We start from the raw sequence: 18,972 nt of genomic DNA, 5'->3' as shown, positions 1-18,972 counted from the left end.
AGAAATACTTAAATCCATTAAGTCTAATTAGACATGACATCCCTGAATTCACAAACAGTAGTCCTAATAAACTCATTAAAAATTTTTGGAGGCTTCTTTAGAAAATGGGAGAATATTATATTATAGGCTGTTATATTACATTAAGGTTTTATAATTTTATATGGGCTCTTCTCTTTTTATGTAAAAGCCTACGAAACTTTATAAGAATAGTTCTGCTTAAATCAATGAGTCTTAAACAACAATGTGCTTCTTGTAACATGTACTTAATAATGCAATAAACTATTCTAAGTAGTATAGAATAAAACGAGAAGCACTTCATTCTGATAGGCTAAAAGGTATCAGGATATAGGGACTCAATTCCTTACAGCATTGCAGGGCACGATTTATACTCAAATTTCCATTTACATACATGTTATTTAATTTGGGCAATTATGAAGTCCTGAAACTGCCCTTCCATTACAACCTAGACCCATGAAAGGATTCACACCATGAATGCTTCACATATAAGTATACAAAAAAGTATTCTGAGGAAAAGAAAGCAGTGGGAGCAACTTTAATTGAATACTTATATTAGTGGATTAAATTAGGTCTGTTTTTAAATGAGCCACCCTTAATTAGTTGCAGTTAGGAAAGTGGAATTAATATATTTTACATTTTACTCTACTCATTACATTTAGCAGCAATGGACATCTCCCGCCCCCCCCCCCCCTTTTCTTTGGTGCTTTTCACCAACAACTGAGTGCCTTTTTAGGAAGGTCTGAAGAAAAATCTATTTGCATTCTAACACAAGTCCCAAGCAGAGGTATACAGTAGAATACCTTATATAATCTGGTTGTTGTTGTTGTTGTTGTTTTCATGGATAGGGTATGCTATTGCTACAGTGATACTCTCCTCACTGATTACTGTAGGACGCACCTGACAACAATTCATGCATTATCAGGCAGTCGAGCAGCAAAAAGTCTCCTCACTGTGCCAGGAGAGTAGCAGAGATCTCTTCAAAAGCAGGTTTTTTTTTTTAAGATTTTATTTATTTATTCATGAGAGACACAGGTAGAGGAAGAAGCAGGCTCCCTGTGGGGAAACTGATATGGGACTCGATCCCAGGATTCCACGATCATGACCTGAACCAAAGGCAGATGCTCAACCAGGCATATGCTCAACCACTGAGCCACCCAGGTGCCCCCCAAGCAGGTTTTAATCTTGTCTCTGATTGCCACCATCTTGCAAATCTCTCTCTCTCTTAATCCTCATGATGATGATTTTGCCTCCAAACCCACTAAGCAGAAGATCACTAAATATGACAAAGCCTAACACATCTTATCTCCTCTAGAACCCCAGGGAACTGAGACTTAAAGTCAAAATGAGAGGGTCCACAGATGGCCTGGGGCTAGAAGTGACCTTTTCCATGAATTCCCACAGGCCCTAGGTAGGCTTGTGGCAATGACAATACATTCAGGTGGACCCCATCAAGTCCTTCCCCGATCTAGACCTTGGAAAAATGACCCTCCAGTCCCAGTGAGGTCTCCCAACATCTTCCGGGTGTCTGATGGATGTTTTGTCTAATACTGGGCTCTCACAAAAAGAAAGGATGGATGAAATGCTCTTAAATTGCATGATTCCACTTTGCCAATGGTGGGAGTGGCAGTCAACTTTCCTATGAGACTTTGATGTACTTGGAGGTGAAGAAAAGTTTGTTCTTCTTTTGTCAACAGAAAGACAGGATGTAAACAAACAGATCAGAACAATGATGTCTGTGACACATTTTAAAAAATACTGATCATATATTGGAGGCCCAAGAAATTCAACATGTTCTACTATTGCATCTTTTTCTCAGGAGTGTATTCAAAGACCTTAAAGAATTAAAAAAGAGCCTGCCAAGTGACCATGGTGATGTTGGTTGAAGGATTTTCATATATTTTCAAAATTGTGATGCCTTTAAATATTTGCAAATATTGAAGGCATTTTAAAAAATAATTAGTAAATCCACTTTTATGTGATGTTCTGGTTATATATACAAATCAATCCTGTGTTGATTTGGGAAAGTTTTTTCCTTAATCAGAGCCTCAGCTGCCTCCTCCACAAAACAGGAAAATTAGCCTAGGCTATTTCTGAGGGTCTTTCCATATCTAAAATTCAGACTTAATAGAGCACTTACTAGATGCCATACACTGTGCTAAGCTTTTAATATGCACCATCTAATTGAATTATCACAGCAATCCTATGAGATATAATTCCCATCTTACAATGCTGAAATGAAGTTTCAGATTGGTTAAGAAACTAGCTAGAAATGGACTGAGCCAGGATTCAAACTGGGGCATGTCTTGATTCCTGAGATCTATAGACATACAGTTTCTTTATAACTAAAAGCATAAGGGAAATAATAGACAGTGTGGAGATAAGCTCTTGGCTGATAGGCTAAAGAAGAGGACTCCAGTATAAAGATATACTACTACCAGCTGAGTGACTTTAGCTGAGTCTTTTAAACTCTGTAAGCTTAGTTTTCCTCATCTATAAAGAAGTCAACAACTTGGGTCAACTAGGTCATCTTTAAGGTTCACATTCCATAAATTGACAGCCTAGGTTCTTCCAACGATTTGACTAACATTTATTGAGCTGTCACACTCTGTGCTAGATACAGTACTAGGCACTGGAATACAGTGGCAAATAAGACAGACAAGGATCCTGCCTTCATGCAGTTTATGTTTTTGAGATATACAGACTACACACAAGTAAACAGAAAAATAATCCAGGTCATATCAGCTGATGGTAAGTACTAAGTATAAAATACATGAAATTAACGTGAGTACTAGAAAGGTAGCCTAAAACTCCAGAAGCCCCCAATCTAATTAGTGAATTACAGCCATAGAAAACAAAACAAAACAAAACAAAACAAAAAGGAGTAAGAGTAGTATGAGTCCATTTTGTCGATGTAAAAAATGTGATACCATATAGAATAACCAATCATTTGGAGCAATATAAATCTGATATCAGATCCATCACTAGGTGACCTAAATGACTTTAAATATACCACTTCATCTCTCTCTAAACTTCAGTTCTCACACTGTAAATGAAGCTAAAAATACCTGTTCCTCCTACCTCATAGGTTAACAAAAAAGAATTGAATGGAAAAGACTTGGCCAACTGTGAAAACTGCACTGAAGTTAAATTGACTTAATTACACAGACATAAGACACGGCTGGACATGCAGGGGCTCAGTAGCCAAGCCTATACTTTGGCCCTGACATAACTTTCTGACAAGTCACATAATTTTTTAGCTTAATGTTAATAACTTTGTAAGTTTAGTTTTCAAGCTTTTAGATGATACCCTATATCTTCTGAGCTAACCAGTGCAAATGTTTCATTTTTTTCTAGTCTTGAAGAGACTGGAGAAATACAGACCTATAAGCTTGCTCAGAACAGATCCTCCAGAGACTTTCCTCCACCCAAACCTCCATTTAGCCTCAAATAGGCAGCTTGGTCTCAATGAATATTTTAAAACTCAGTTAGCACTAAAAGGAAATAATACACATGTACAGAATCACTGGGAAGGTCTTGTTCTTTGCAGATATTTGAATGTGAATGTTTTTTGCATTAAACAAAGATCTAATTAACTCCAAATTAATTGGGCATTCGGACTTGTCGACATGAACCAGAATGCTGATTCTAGGTTGCTCTGTCCAGCAGGTCAGGTGTTCCACCCAAGATGTAAAGAAGTGAACCACAGTTAACGTTAACAGGAAAAAGATGAACATTTACATTTGGAGGCCAAAGAGCAGAGGACACAAGTAGAAGTCTGCTCTCCTGTTGTTTCTGCCTTCAATTTAGAGAGTCCCAGCTTTTGTCTACCCCCTCGCCACTAAGAAGTTTTGGCAGAAATTCCTCAATCTGACACGAATGGGATGGTTTCTACCTGCACATTCAGCACCTTAAATCATAAGAGGTCCACTTAGAAGAGTGAGCCTACTTTATCCAAATCAGAAATCCTATGTGCTTTGGGATTCAATTTGCACCAAGGATCACATATGACATATGACCCACCAATAGGAAAGTGCTGAAATAGATGGAGAGAATATTCCTCTCAAAAAATAATTCCCTTGTCATGTATATTTGAGTAATTTTAAAGTCTCTCTTATGATAAGGTTCTTTTCCAATTATGTTATTTTAAACTAAGTGCTGTTTGGGGCATGAACAATCATAAGCAAGGGCGGTTTGGGGATACATATAAAGGTCACCTAAAGAAGTCAAAACAAAAAAGAGAAATAGAAAATTAGCATAAATTTAGTAATCTTTCTAGCAGATTGGCCTTTCAGCATGACCAATGTTCCTGCAAACAAGCCCTTTAAATATCAGTTTTTAAAATGTATCTGAAAGTGATTATCTTTGGAGATTTAAATGATTTAAATATAGCAAACAGTTACTGATGGCTTAGGATAAAATTTCCAGCAAAAGCATCATGCGTAGATTTAAAAAGAGCTGTGTCTCAAACAACGGAGAGTAGAATACAATGGGATTTAAAATGGCTCTGATTTTGACAAAAACACTGATGTCAAAGATGGCTGTAAACCTCAAAGTGGAAAAAATCATATTTGTAAAAGTTGTAAATAATGGGTGTGATTTTAAATATGCATGTGTAACTACATTAATATGTGAGATATTATAAGATATATAATCTTATAAGATATTATAAGTAGACATTTGATGATTCATTAGTATCTACAAATATGTACAGTTTACTTGTTCCTAAAACTGAAAAACTTTTGTTGGGAAGATGGGGGAATGCTTTATGCTCAAGATCATCTTCTACTCTGGCATATATGATGTTAAAACTTCTATGGAAGGAAAGATGTGGCTATCCAACAATGGGGGAATGATGCAGCCACAAAATGGACTATTATATACCTGATAAAATGCACTTTGGAAGAATTGGAATTAGCAGAGGAAACGTTTATTTTACCATTAAATTCAAAGTAGGATGCAAAATTATATAACCACGTGATTCATTCTGATAAAAATTCATAAAAGTAACACAAAGGAAAATATTGGAAGACTAAAAAAAATAAATAATGGCTGTTTCTGAGAAATGGGAATAATGGATCTCTTCATACTTTCTGTGTTTTTAAAATTTTCTGTATGGGGTCACATGGGTGGCTCAGCCTTTGTCTCAGGGTGTGATCCCCATCCAGGGATGAAGTCCCATATCAGGAAGCCTAATTCTCCCTCTGCCTGTGTCTCTGCCTCTCTCTGTGTGTCTCTCATGACTAAATAAACAAATTCTTAATAAATAAATAAATAAATAAATAAATAAATAAATAAATAAATAAAATTTTCTTTATTAGTGTACATTATATTCATAATGATACAACTTGTTTAAAATATGGAAAGCATCCTTACTCTCTCTCCCTCTCTCTAAAAAAAAAGAGGGGTGGGTACCTGGGTGGCTTAGGCAGTTGAACCTTCGACTCTTGATTTTGGCTTAGGTCGTGATCTCAGAGTCGTGAGATCGAACCCCACATGGGGCTTTGGGCTCAACAGGGAGTCTGCTTGGGATTCTCTCTCTTCCTCTGCTTTTCCTCTCCTATCTCTCTCTCTCTCTCTCAAAAAGAAAAAAAAAAAACACAAAAAAATCCCAAAACCAGTACATATAAATACAAATACATATATATAATATACATATATAATATACATACATATTATATATATAATGTATATATTATACATACATATTATATATATTATATATGTATTATATATATATAGAGAGAGAGAGAAGGCTTCATTTCCTGTCAGACCTCACATATCCTAAAAATACCCACACTCTCCCATCACTACCAGTCGAATTTAGGGGAATCACATATTTCCAAAAATGAACGAGCTAAAGTAGTACCACAGGAGGTTTGCCACTTTGCTGGCTCTGGTTTCCCTCAATCAGGATCCAAATTCTGGCTCCTCCTTTTATTAGCTACATTACCCTGGGGAAGTCACTTTACCTCGCTAAATTTTCTTATAAAATGGGCTAATAATAGAGCAGACTTCACACAGATTCTTGGTGGGGGAGTGGGGAGAATGTTTTACATTTCAGTAACACAGAGAGAAAGAAGATTGAAAGAGATGCCACTGTAAATAAAAAAAAAAAAAGTGTGGAGAAGGAGGAGATGATAAGATAAAACTGAAGAAAGGTGGTCAGAAGCCCACTGGGGTGGAAAACCCGGTAGGGAGAAGAGAGAAAAGAGTAGTTCAAAACTGTAGCAAGGAATGTTGCTATCCTAGGGAAGGGGATGCAGGGAGGGGCCTAAATTTCCTACCTGATTGTTATAATTTTGGATTTTTTTCAGTTTCAGAAATGTTAAGCCTCTTACACGAGTTCCCATATTTAGCATGGAAAGTATGGTACTGCTTCACATGGCAAGGGGGGAAGTTTATGGAACTCACTGGTCCCCGGGGGTGGTTCATTCAGCTTCACACTAACTGAATGTGCTTGTGGGAGCCGGAACCAGCCTCTGAGATATCAGGGCCTCTGAGAAATGAGGCCCTCAGAGCTATGTCCACTTCCTCATTTGGGGTTGGTTGATGGGATCCAACCAATGTGTACAATCAAAGAATGTGGGTAGGAGACTACTGACCTGGACTGGAGGTTTTCAGGAAACAAAAGAGACCACCAGAACCCAAATCCCCAGGTATCTATACTACAACAAGATAAGGGTTTATCTCATTATAAGACTCTACCAAGATGTGGAATGATTATTAAAACCTAAAAATTATTTTAAATTCATAATACCTATTGATTCCTATATGCTGTTAAGTGAAAAAACAAATTACACAATATGACGTAAGGTCTCACCTTATTTTGGTAATGAGGCAGATATATGCATAGGAAGAAAGACATATGCCATTAAAAATATCAACAGCTAACACTTATCGAGTGTTTAATGTTTTAAAAACTGGTAGAAATGTGAGCAATTTTCAAATTATTTTAATAATTTTCCAATGAGTACTTTGAAATTATCTGAAATCAGTATGTACTATATTGCAATAAAGAAAAACAAGTTTTAATGCTCTAGTGGGCGCCACATCACTTAGTTAACAATGAACAGAAAGACTAGCATCCACAGCACTGCAAACACGGACAAATAAAAAGAAAATAACCCTCCACCAAACATTTGAAGTAAGTCTTAGGAAAGGAGATAAAGAAAAAAAATTTAGTTTAGTTACCCACTCCACCCTCCAGGATGTTAGAGAAAGTTTCAACATACACGGTTAAAACTGAAGGGTTAATTTATCAGGATGCTGGATAAAAACAAAAACAAAAGCCTTGAAAACCTCCAAAGAGTTTATTAGCTTTGAAAACCAAATCATGTTATATCATACTAAATAGATTAGAGGTTCAAGACTTTATAGTGTTGCATTATGTTGGCAAGAATACATATAAAGCTCAGTTCCTACCTTTATTGTTAATAGCTTTCTAATCCCTGACCAGAAATTTATAGTTTCGAAGTGGCAACACATCTTAAAGATTAAAGCCATGTGACAAATAGTTCATGTCCCTTAATAACCAAATCACATGCCTTAGATTGGGGAAGCTTATCTGCCTTTTCCTTCTATATGGTTTCATTGGTAGGAAATACTTTATATCCCTATTACATGAATGATGAATGGGACCGTTGGTTATGGTCTGTTATTTGCCTGGCTGTAGTCAATATGTTTTCTTTGGACAGGGATTTCTGTGATTTATCTCTCTCCCGGCCTTATCACTTATTAACTCTGGGTAGACAGGAAAGAGCCAAGGTTGTATATAAGGCCTAGTGGCCATTTAGACCTCTAATGTCAGTGAAAATATCCCTTTTAATGATCCTGTTACACTAGCTACTCAAGTCCTGATTACACTCCACTCCAAATAGGAAATAAGGGTCATATTTCTTGGAAAGTATGTACATAAAATATGCAAAATAATATGCTTCCTTCAGACCAGCTTTATTCTTTGCAGAAACGGCTTTCATTTTATAGATGTCACAGAAGTACAATGGGTACTTTTAGTGATTCTTGTTGCTGTTGTCCCTGTTATGGTACCAAGAGTGTTTAACTTTACAAACGCCAGAGGGTCTGGGATAACCAATCACATCAACATACATCAGATCAGGAGCAGTCACATTTTGTGAAAAAAAACTCCCTTCAGCAGAGAAGAGGCGTGGGACTTGCCCCTTGGATTGCAAAAGTAAAAAGAATAAATATTCTCTCTGCCTTGAATTCTTTTCTTTGTGTGTAAATGGCTCATTTGGAGTAATATTCAAGACATGTGGACAGGAGCAGCCTGTTAATTTTTCTTTCTTCTTGAATCTTTTCCAATTAGGACACTGCTAAGGCAGAACTGCTAGTCAAGTGTTCATTACACAGCCCTCTCTCAGCTGAATCCTAAGTGAAAACAATCTGATACCCGAGAAAACACCCTCGTGCCTTCCTTTCTCTGATTCTTCCTGAGTTTGCATAGGCCTCTTTCTAACAATTAACATCTGTGTAGAAGGTTACTGTTTGCAGAACATTTTCATGACCATTCTTTCTTTCACGGATACTCACAAGACCCTGGGGATGGATGTCCAGAGGAGGAATGGCCCCTCCAACCATTAGGCTGAAGAAGCCAAAGGCCAGGTAGCCTTAAGCCCTCTCTCCCTCTCATCCCTGTGTCCAACCCATCTCTGGGTCCTGTCTATTTCCTCCTCAATAACTCAAATTCTCTCATTTAATTCCATCTCCACTCATTACCACTCGAATGAAAGTCACTACATCTCTCTCCCAGACTACTGCAATGACCTCCTAACTGGTCTTCTAATATCCATTCTGGCTTTCTATATGACAACCAGTCAGAGATTTTTGCTTTTGTTTTTTTCCAAAACGCAAATCTAGTCATCTCTATTGTCATTTCTGATACTTCAAGGGCTGTCCATTGTTCGCAAGATGACAACTAAGCTTCCCACCCCTCCACCCCTGGCTTATAAGACTTTGCATAGGCTTGCCCCTGCCTACTTCTCCAGCCTTCCTTATCGCCATTCTCCTCTCTCTTAATTTTGCAGTCTCACTAAAGTTTTTCCAGACTTCCAGGAAGTCACATTAGCTCCCATTCAATGCCTACTTGCACATCATCTATGCTGGAACACCCAATTCTCTTTCCCCAACTTCACCCTTCTCCCACTCTCCACCCATTGCCAGGTTAACTCTTAATCATCCTTCAAACCTCAGCTCATCTTTTCCTGAGGAAAAACATCCTAACTGACCAGTTGGGATACCTTTTTTCTCTGCTTATTAGAACTCGGTTCCTATCTTTTTTGGACACTCATCGAATTTGAAATAGTAAACATTTACATTCCCTCTTAGACCATAAGAACAATGAGAACAGGGACCATGTCTTGTTTTGCTCAATGCTGTTTTAGAATATTGCCAAAATTGGTTTAGAACATTGCCTAGAATAGAACAGGCAATCCATAAATATATATTAGCTGAAAGAATGAACAAAGGAAGCACTAAAATATAATAATTAGAACCCAGATCTTTTGATTTCTACTCTTAACAACTAGAAAGAAACAATTTCTTTGATTATGATGAAAGCTGACACATATTTAATACAAACCAAAATCTTTTGTAATGACCAATTCTTTGGATTTTCAAAAGAAACACTCTTATTATTTGCTTCTCTTTTTTTGAATTTACTTTTAGGGAGCACTCGCACTGTACCAGGGACTATCAGCACTGCATTTTCTTTCTTTTTTATATATATTTTATTTATTTATTCATGAGAGAGGCAGAGACACAGGCAGAGGGAGAAGCAGGCTCCATGCAAGGAGCCCGATGTGGGACTTGATCCCGGGACTCCAGGATCACACTCTGGACCGAAGGCAGGCACTAAACCACTGGGCCACCCAGGGATCCCCAGCACTGCATTTTCTATATTGATCCATTTACTTCTTAGATATAGATACTATTAAAATATTCCCATTTTACAATGGACAGTGAAGAATATTTATGGTACAGATCCAACCCATATTTTTTTAATAGAAACCCCTTACTGTGTTCTGCATGTAAAACTTCCAAGTGAAAGGGGATAGATTCTTAATTAACAGCTCTTATTTACATTCCATGTCATCCAGAGCACAAAAATCAATGAGGACCCATTGATCCTGGGCTATATGTCAATCAATTATTAGAGAACATCTATTGAAAGTAAGATACTAAGTCAAGTTGCTTCCACACAGTGTATAAAATAATATAAGATCGGGGAAGGGTAGATGTAGACTTTTTATGATTGGGTAACTAAGAACAAAACAAGAGATCTAAAAGTGTAAGGAAGTGAATGGTAAATGAATGGCCTAAGCATATGCAACAGAAGAGGTTCAAGGATATAAACTCTTCTAGCCCATCAAGATAAGCCATAGGAAACATCAAAGTTGCCTAGTGCAACTGGCTCATTTCACATTGAAGAAACTAGAATGTGGACCATGGAAGCAATGTGTCTCACATCTCACAGCCAGTTAGCGGCAGAGCTAGGGCTACCAGGCCTTCTTATTCTCAGATCAGGGCTCTGCCCACTATACTAAAGTGGCTAGAAAGCACTTCAGGGGGGAATAGAGCTTCAGCTTGATTGTATAGGAGAATTACCATGTCCAGAATTGCTAAATATGAAGTGAGCTTGCGATCTAATGAGGAGATAGGTTTTTGGTTTTTGTTGTTGTTGTTGTTGTTATTGTTGTTTAAAGATTTTATTATTCATGAGAGACACAGAGAGAAAGAGGCAGAGACGTAGGCAGAGGGAGAAGCAGGCTCCATGCAGGGAGCCTGATGTGGGACTTAATCCCAGAACTTCACGCCCTGAGCCAAAGGCAGACGCTCAATGGCTCAGCCATCCAGGCATCCAGAGGAGACTGGTTTGAGTGTAGTTGATTCAACAGGGAGCTGTAAACTTGGCCAAGTATAGGGTTTGGGCCACATCTCACAAAGAGTAGGCAAAAAGGGAAGCTTTCTATGCAGAGTAATGCTATGATAGTGGCTTTTCAGAAGCCTAACCTGACAATTAATTAGTATAAGAAGAGGCTAAGAAACATGAGATTCATTAGGTACATACTCCTCACTTTCCCTTATAACTGACAACTCTGTTTATCTCTAGGGTGGCAGTCTTCATTTGTGGAGGAGGTTTTCAAGAACTACAAACAGAGCCTTCTGGCCTTGAAACCTGGAATTGAAGCAATTATAACCTAAACACCCTTGAAGAGGTTGGTGACGGACTATATCCATATAACTATGGTCTCCAGAGGAAGGTCTGAAATTTGAATGGGAACAAGAAGACCAGTGTGTGTTTTTCTTGAAAAGTAAGCACCAGAGAACTTTATAAATCAGAGCTTCATTATTAAAATATTTATTGTTTGAGGCTATTCTTGAGAAAGTATTTGTTATATCAAAATTGTTATATTAGTATTTATAAATCTCTTTTTCTTGCTACCTTATTCATATTTTGCTCTTTTTATTTGTGGTTGATTGATGTTACTTGTTTCTCTTATTTATGGGTGTCTACAATTCTGTTACTAAAAATCCTAAAGGACATTTCTTTTTTTTTTTCTAAAGGACATTTCTTAGACCTCTAGGAAATGATGGTGAAGATAAACAATACATGTAAAATATTTACACCATGGTAGGGACTCAGCAACAGATGAATGAATTAATGAATAATAATAATGGTTACCATTTATAATGGAAACTACTAGTATCTGGCTTTCATGAAAGGTGCTTTACATGTATTTTCTCGATTGAAAAACAAACCCAGACAAGGGATTATTCCTTAGTAAAGAACACGCAATTGTGGTTCAGAGCCATCACATGATGTCCCCAAAATAACCTCAGTAGTAAGTGGTAGAGCTGAGCGTTCAATCTACACCCATTGCCTCTTAAACCCAAGTCCTTAATCACTATGACATATTGTCCCATGGGGAATAAGAGAGGAAAGAACAGGAGAGGGAAAGAAAAGGAGGGAGAGGAAGAAAAAGGGAAGGAGGAGAAAGCAAAAGGAACAGAGAGAAAAAAAAGAAAACCTGAAAGACATGGTACATGTCATCAAGTTCCACAGAGCATATTCAGCCCAAGCAGCCCCTCCTACATGCAAAGTTGTTTTGGATATGAGGCACATACAGGAAGTATTTCCAGGAAGAATTTTCATCTCAAAGTTAATTCTGAGACTAACACACAGAAATGTGAGTTAGTTCTTTCACAATGACAGGAAATTTGGTGAAAAATCCTTAGAACGGTGGAACCTCATGACAGAATGATCTGAGAAGTGGCCTAACCAAAATCTGAGCTGTGACATGATCATTCACTGGGGCTTTCATCAGCTTTACAGTGAGCAGGGAGTTGTTAGCTCTCTGTGCACACCTGAGCTGGTCAGACACGGTCCTGGTGGCTCATTCTACCAGGCACAGTATCCCCAAAGATAGCAGCTTTTCCAGCAGAGAAAGAACTACGATGATGTAAAACCGCATTTGGATTTGGCCACTTCTTATCAGGAAAACCAACTATAGAACTTAGAAGAAGCTTCGAAAGGCTCCTTAGAGTCCTTTATCAGCTCCCAAGTTTACTGAAAATTTAGCAGAGGAGATTACAATTTTAAAAGGTCTAAGACGCTTAAAGATGTAACAACAGCAGGAAAACAAGCTGGGGGAAGAACAAAGGTATTGGGGAGACCTTTTTCCATGGCAGTGGAGGTTTATGGTGGATTTACTTCCTATGGGACTGTCGGAGCAGACATCAGGAAGGGGTTTCAAAACAGTCCTGTCATTAGAAAGGAGTTTTGTGTCCTGCTAGCAGGAAACATTATTTAAAATTTAAAGTCTGATTTGCCCTGAATTTACCTAATAAATAAGAATAACTGGACACAATAAATAAGATCTGAGAAGTACTATTTGTTCTGATCAAGCCAGCATTCATTTTGCTCCCTCACTGATTGGGCGAACACAGAGACCAGCACATCTGGCAGCTAAGAATTCTTCCTGTGTCCCTGATCTGAAGACTCAATGATGGAGCGCAACGTTCCCACTCCTTACAAGTGGAGCCAGCTTGCAGGCAATCTGTGTTTAGTCAAATTCTGTCCTCCCTCCCCAAAAAGTCTGCCTTTATTTGCATAGATTAGGCCATGCTGTTCCTGTCTCAGTTGTGTGTGTGTGTGTGTTTTTTTTTAACAATTAGGGATTTTTAGAGACTTCCACATATACACACCCAAACTCTCCCACTCAGAAAACCCAACAGTGCTTAAATTAGGGTTGTGAGTTTTCAGTCCTCGGATATTTCCTCCTTTTCTTTTTTTTTTTTTAATGGGAAAAATTCCAAGTGACATTCCACTAAGAAAAAAGAGGTCAGCTCAGCCCATCCAGAAAATCAGGCTTCACATCTTGAAATGCTATGGAAGTTAAAGAAAATGAAGTGGGAGCTTCTGTGGACAGACGGAAAAAGATGCCTGCATGTTTACAATGACCTGAGTGGTTGTTTGGATATAAAGAACAGAAAGGTTTTATGACCCTTCTCTGCCTTGGTTGGTAAGTGGTGACAAGTATAGAGGTAAACCAAGTAAATCACTGGGGCCAGGAGCACCAGCCATGAACAAGTGACCTTAGGGAGGGGCATTTAATGCTAATCAAGAGGCCATGTGTCTTTCACCAACAGAGATTCCCCTTTGTTAGAAATGATGTAACGTCACCATGAGCTGAAGAGCCAACTCTTATCAGTAGAGAAGTTTTTGTGCTAATTTCTTCAAAATGTCATTTTTCCAACACAGAGAGAAGTTAAACTCTCTCCTAGAACACTTAAAAGATCATGTCTTCTTGTCTATTTCCCACAGCTTGAGGCAAGATCAGCAGAAGCATTTGTTCATACTTTAAATTTCCCGGACATTTACACATGTGCATGAACACCAAGGATTTCTCTCTGTTATCACTAACTACTCTGCTAGACTTGCCAATCTGCCGCTTTTATCTTTGATCCTAATTCCTGTATGATACAGGTTTTCCAAGATGTGATTTCTTGAATTGATGGCAATTTTTTTTTAGTAGTTAAAAAAAATTCCCAAATTATAATGGGTCCCTTGCTATTTTCTTTTTAAGAACTTAAGTCATTTAGTGGGGATGATTTTTTTTTTTAACTTTTATGGCCAGGTGGCTCAAGGGGATATTTTGTTGAACACTGATTAAAAATAATTTCTTCTAAATGAGACCTGACCACAAAATGGAACCATTAATGGGCAGGGATGTTGTCACCAAAGCGGAATCATGCCTGATTGCCTCTTGTACCTCCCACCACACAAGCATTTTCTTCTTCTTCTTTTTCTTCTCCTTTTTCTTGTTCTTAATAGCAGAGTAAATAAGCAGCCAGCAAGGCCTAAATGTTTTTGGCCAAAAACAGAGTCCAAACTCCTCAGAGAAAACATTTGGCCTCTGTGGTTTTGTAATATGTTCCAGAACACCGAGTTCAGTGAGGAACATTGTGAAAAGCTCCCATCCATCGGAATGATGGTGGGGAATGTTACAGTATCAGAAGTTTCAATTGGTCCTTTTCCTGCAGGCCCATAATGAGGCTTGTAAAAAAAAAAAAAAAATAGTGCTATGTGGAAGTTCTCATGGGAAAAATGAATGGCAAGAAATCCTAGCTTTAAAAGAAACAGCTAATCTGCTAGTTTGATTGTTCTTCAAAACTTACGCTGAACCAATGAGCCTAATTAAAAACACTTGGCCTACTTCTATAAAGCATCATAGCTTTCTCTATGCTTCGTTTGTATACACCACAAAACTCCAGATAGACTATTATTTTTTCAAGTGCTCACTAACAAAGTGCTGACTTTGTTGGGATGGCTGAGCTAATTTCTTGAACTCAGTGTGAAACCTTAGCTAAACAAAATTGTGGTAATTTTCCTTAATTTGTAAAAGTGATTGGAGTGCAAACAAAATTTTCCTCTTGGGTCAATCCTATAATTTTCAATTAACTAAAACTAATCGTCAGGCAGGCACCAAACCTGCATTTTGTTTAAAGGGCTGGGAGGCATTTCCGAGGGTCAGGATGCATTAATTGTTTTTATAATTTTGAGAGAGAAAGAGAAAGAGAGAGAGAGAGAGGCAGGGAGAGAGAAATTGAGACTAACAAGCATGGTTGGTTTTGTTCCTAGTATTAAAATACAAAAGGAAAGGTGCTTTGAGGTAAAATGTCACAGCAAAGTAAAATTTGTCCATTTAATTGTATGGTTATAATTAGGATGTATTAACAGAGTTATCTCTTCACTGCTCCAAAGCTTCTTTGTGTGAAAGCAACTTATGCTCTATACTTAGTCAAGCCTTGTGGTCCTCTGTTGAATGAAGAGGGAAGTGTGGGACGAGTTCCTGGAGACAGTTACCTAGGACGACAGGTAGTAAGCAGAGGGTATAGAATGTCACTATGCCCGGTGTGGTCCATGGACCAAGATCATCAACCTCACCTGGGAGCTTGTTAGAAATGCAGAGTCTCAGATCCCACCCAGAGCTACTGAATCAGAATCTTAATTATAAAAAGATCTGTGGTGTCTGGCTAGCACATCACAATCTGGGGATCTCCTAAAGTACACACAGGACACTTAAGAAATGCATACTTGCATTTCTACAGGGAACCTGCCTGGTTCTCTCCATCTGTTGCATGGTCAATTTATCTTCACTCTGCAACCCTGGTTTCTTACTGCAGGGCAGGTTTGGGAGGGCCAAATGCAGCTTACAGGAGAAGAAAGTACCAAGCCACAATGAAATAGGAGACAACCAATTCTCTAGTTATGACCAGAAGAAAGTTGTACTCTTCATTAAAGCACATCCTTACTCCACAGAGCAAATAAACCCCAATGCAGATGGCTTAATATTCAGAGAGACTCAGGATTCTCTAGCACTTCTTCCTCCTTTCCTTATTTCTCATGCTGCTTCTTTAGGTATCCAACCAATTATTTCTACTGATCTTCTCAGTCAACATGGACACCCGGATGAATTCTTAAATAATGATGATGATAATAACAGCAAGTATTTGGGTCGATGGTGAAATGGACAAAGAAAGAGTGTCTTAGAAACTAGATTTGAAAATAAAATGCACACATACACATACAAGATAAACTAAAACACTCACAAGGCCAAGGAGAAAACTCTGTGTCCACCATCTGCAGTGGTTCTTACCTGTGTAAATGAATCTTCCCGGTGTCCCTTTGCAGAACTGTTTCGATTTGTAGGACAATGTGACTTCTACAACACCAGGAATGTGCCGAGGAGGGGTCTGCACACGGATGGCATGAGGAGTAATCAGCTGGGGAAGACATTGGGGAGAAAACTGTCACTGCAATATGTAGAAGACTCATTTCAGAGCCTTCCCATCAGCTCTCAATAAACATAGCTTTAAAACACATAATTAACCTGTCAGTGTTTACATACTATCTTGATGGAACCTGTATCAAAGACACTGGCAACAATATTTACAAGCACTCTGAGCACAGCCACAACTTTATCTGAGTTTCCCTACACAGCAGGCACTCTGCTTCCTGGTTTGAAAAGTGAACCTGGCCTAATGGAATGATTCATCTACTACAGGATATCCTTTGGAAAAATCTCTGTTTGAGGCAGACACCCAAATCAGAGCTGAACTCTTACCATGCCTCTCCAGAAGTTGGTGGGCCTGGTGTTTGAACTGAGCCCTTAAACATGTGGAAAACACAGAAGTAGGAAATCAGTGGGCCAAGGCATTCTGATTAGCTGCAGAGCACACGTATGAAATACCCCTAAAGACCATTTGGTGCATTAACTACCAGAGGCACAATCAAAGAGCTGTAAAGGGGAAACCAAAGAATCTGCCTCCCTGGAACAGCTCCCTGGCAGAACTAAGGACTGTCCATAAAAGGGAAATGGAAGGTTGGGGAGGGGGCTGCAGAATGATCATTGGTCCGTTATGCGATGCCACATGCACAATGAGGAAGTTCATTTCTGAATCCTGTTGGCAATCCGATTACACTGAGAAGCAGGATTTATTTTTTATTAGTCTTATCTTTGTTTATATAACTGAAATGTTATTAATGGTCGTAAAACGGGCATTATCTGGTTCTTTGAAAAATTCAGCCCTGGTATTTGACTGCTTGACCTCCGACGGTGCTGGATTCCACATGATCTCTCTTCTCTGGTATCTGATGTTGCCCACTTCTTGACTCCTATCAGATTCACTTAATTCGATATTTGTGGCACTGAGTCAGTATACAATGGATTATCACTTGAGTTTGTACCATTGAGTTTGTACTGACTTGTGTTTGTACCATTCTCACAAAGATAACTTAGAAAAAGCATTTTTTTTCTTTTTTTAATGTGAAAATCACATTAATTCAATTCAAATGTTTCGCCTGAAAAATCATAGGTGATACCATGAGAATCAAGGTGTCCACCCTTGGGGCCTACCTGGGTAAACTATCCTAACACCAAGTCCCAGAGAAAAGAATCTGAGAAAGCTGCTACTGTGAAAGTCCACAAGTAATTTCTGTCAAATGCTCTTTTTTTGACACATAAAGAAGAGGCCATCTACATAAAAATAATTTTAACTTAGTAATTAGAAATGCCTGTCCCTTTGTGTAGAATGTGTGGAACTCTGGCTTATTTGCTGGGGACACACAAAAGATATTTCTGCAAAATCATGCTTATATGGAACCCCTGCCTGAAATTTTAATGGGAAAATCATACCAAAAAGGTATTTACTTAAAATTTTGTCCTTTTCATATTTAATTTCTTCCAAAATCATTGTATTTTTTTGTAAAATAAGCAAAGTATATATATATACTTTAATTTAGCCTTGATGAATCAAGATTGTCATTTGGAATACTCCTTATTATATCTTGCTGTAATATAGAAAAGCCTACTTAGTGACTACTAGGGTATGAGGGACTGTTTTCTCCTGCACTAAATGGCCTTGGGTAACTTCGATTTTTAAATTATTTCTATTTTGTTCAGTTTCTTGCCTTTTTTCTCCCAGCATCCTTTCCACCTTCTATTCTGTGCTTCTAATCTGTAAGCATCAAAATCAGGAAATCAAGTTTACTATTATATAGAGAACAAAAGAAGGAAAGAGGCTCTGAAGGGCAGTAAAAGATGATTTTCCAAAATCAAGTGCATGCTTAATCTCAACTGGTCAGAGTGTTTTTGCAATGTTGGGAATTAATGCTTGGTGAGTACCTAGGAAGTATCTGCTACATTGCTGAGGAATTTACATACGGACACTAATTTGGTCAAATCAATAACCAAATTATTGTTATTATCATCCCTTTTTTCCTCAGATGTGAAAACACGATCCTAAAATGGCTAAGCTTCTTGCACAAGGATAATCCCTGTTGGCGCAAGTTAGAGCGAGACTCAACACTGACGCGGTTCAAGAAATGACTGGGACAAACAATTCCTACTTAATAATAGAGAAGAACTTGTTCATATGGAAACTTTTTAAAGGAAGTAATAAACTCAAATTTTTCAGATCCCAAGATGGGGTGCGTGTTTTTTTCTAACCCCATTCTATATCCGTTTTTCATTTGCTGCCTGATCCTTGGCTGTATTTTTGATGATGGAAGTCACCATATTGTTAGATTCCAAATATGCTTCTATTTTTAAGAGTTACTTGGGATGTAGAGTTACATTAATTCACAATAATACTTAGGAGAACTTCCAGCCAGTGAGAATCTACTTACCTTCCCTCCCTTTCAGAGGAAATAAATTTTAAAAGATGGAAAGATATTAGTAAATAGATGAATAGAAACACCTTTTTACATTATAAGGACTTATGACCTATGAGCTGCTGCACTGAGTAACAGAATTCATGGGCTTTCTGAATTGATTATAGGACTGCAGTGAAATTACTGTTTAAGAATGGGGTATTGGTAGAAAGCAGTAGGCTCAGGAAATTGAAACAAATTTTCTTTTACAATTTCACTTT

General features: G+C 38.1%; 1 protein-coding gene across 8 annotated transcripts in view; it reads right to left on the bottom strand.

Moving 5' to 3' along the window:
• EBF1 (EBF transcription factor 1) overlaps positions 1-18,972 on the bottom strand; it is a 384,911-nt gene that overhangs the window by 60,782 nt on the left and 305,157 nt on the right. For all 8 annotated transcript variants that reach the window (XM_072756735.1, XM_026007793.2, XM_072756737.1 and 5 more), the window contains exon 10: positions 16,197-16,323. In XM_072756735.1, coding sequence (XP_072612836.1) covers positions 16,197-16,323 — 127 coding nt within the window. The remainder of the gene's footprint in view (positions 1-16,196; positions 16,324-18,972) is intronic.

Source organism: Vulpes vulpes, chromosome 4 (genome assembly GCF_048418805.1).
Source record: "Vulpes vulpes isolate BD-2025 chromosome 4, VulVul3, whole genome shotgun sequence".
Classification (NCBI taxonomy): Eukaryota; Metazoa; Chordata; class Mammalia; order Carnivora; family Canidae; genus Vulpes; species Vulpes vulpes.
The sequence above is the reverse complement of the archived record's forward strand: the minus strand, read 5'-3'. Positions and strand labels throughout refer to the sequence as shown.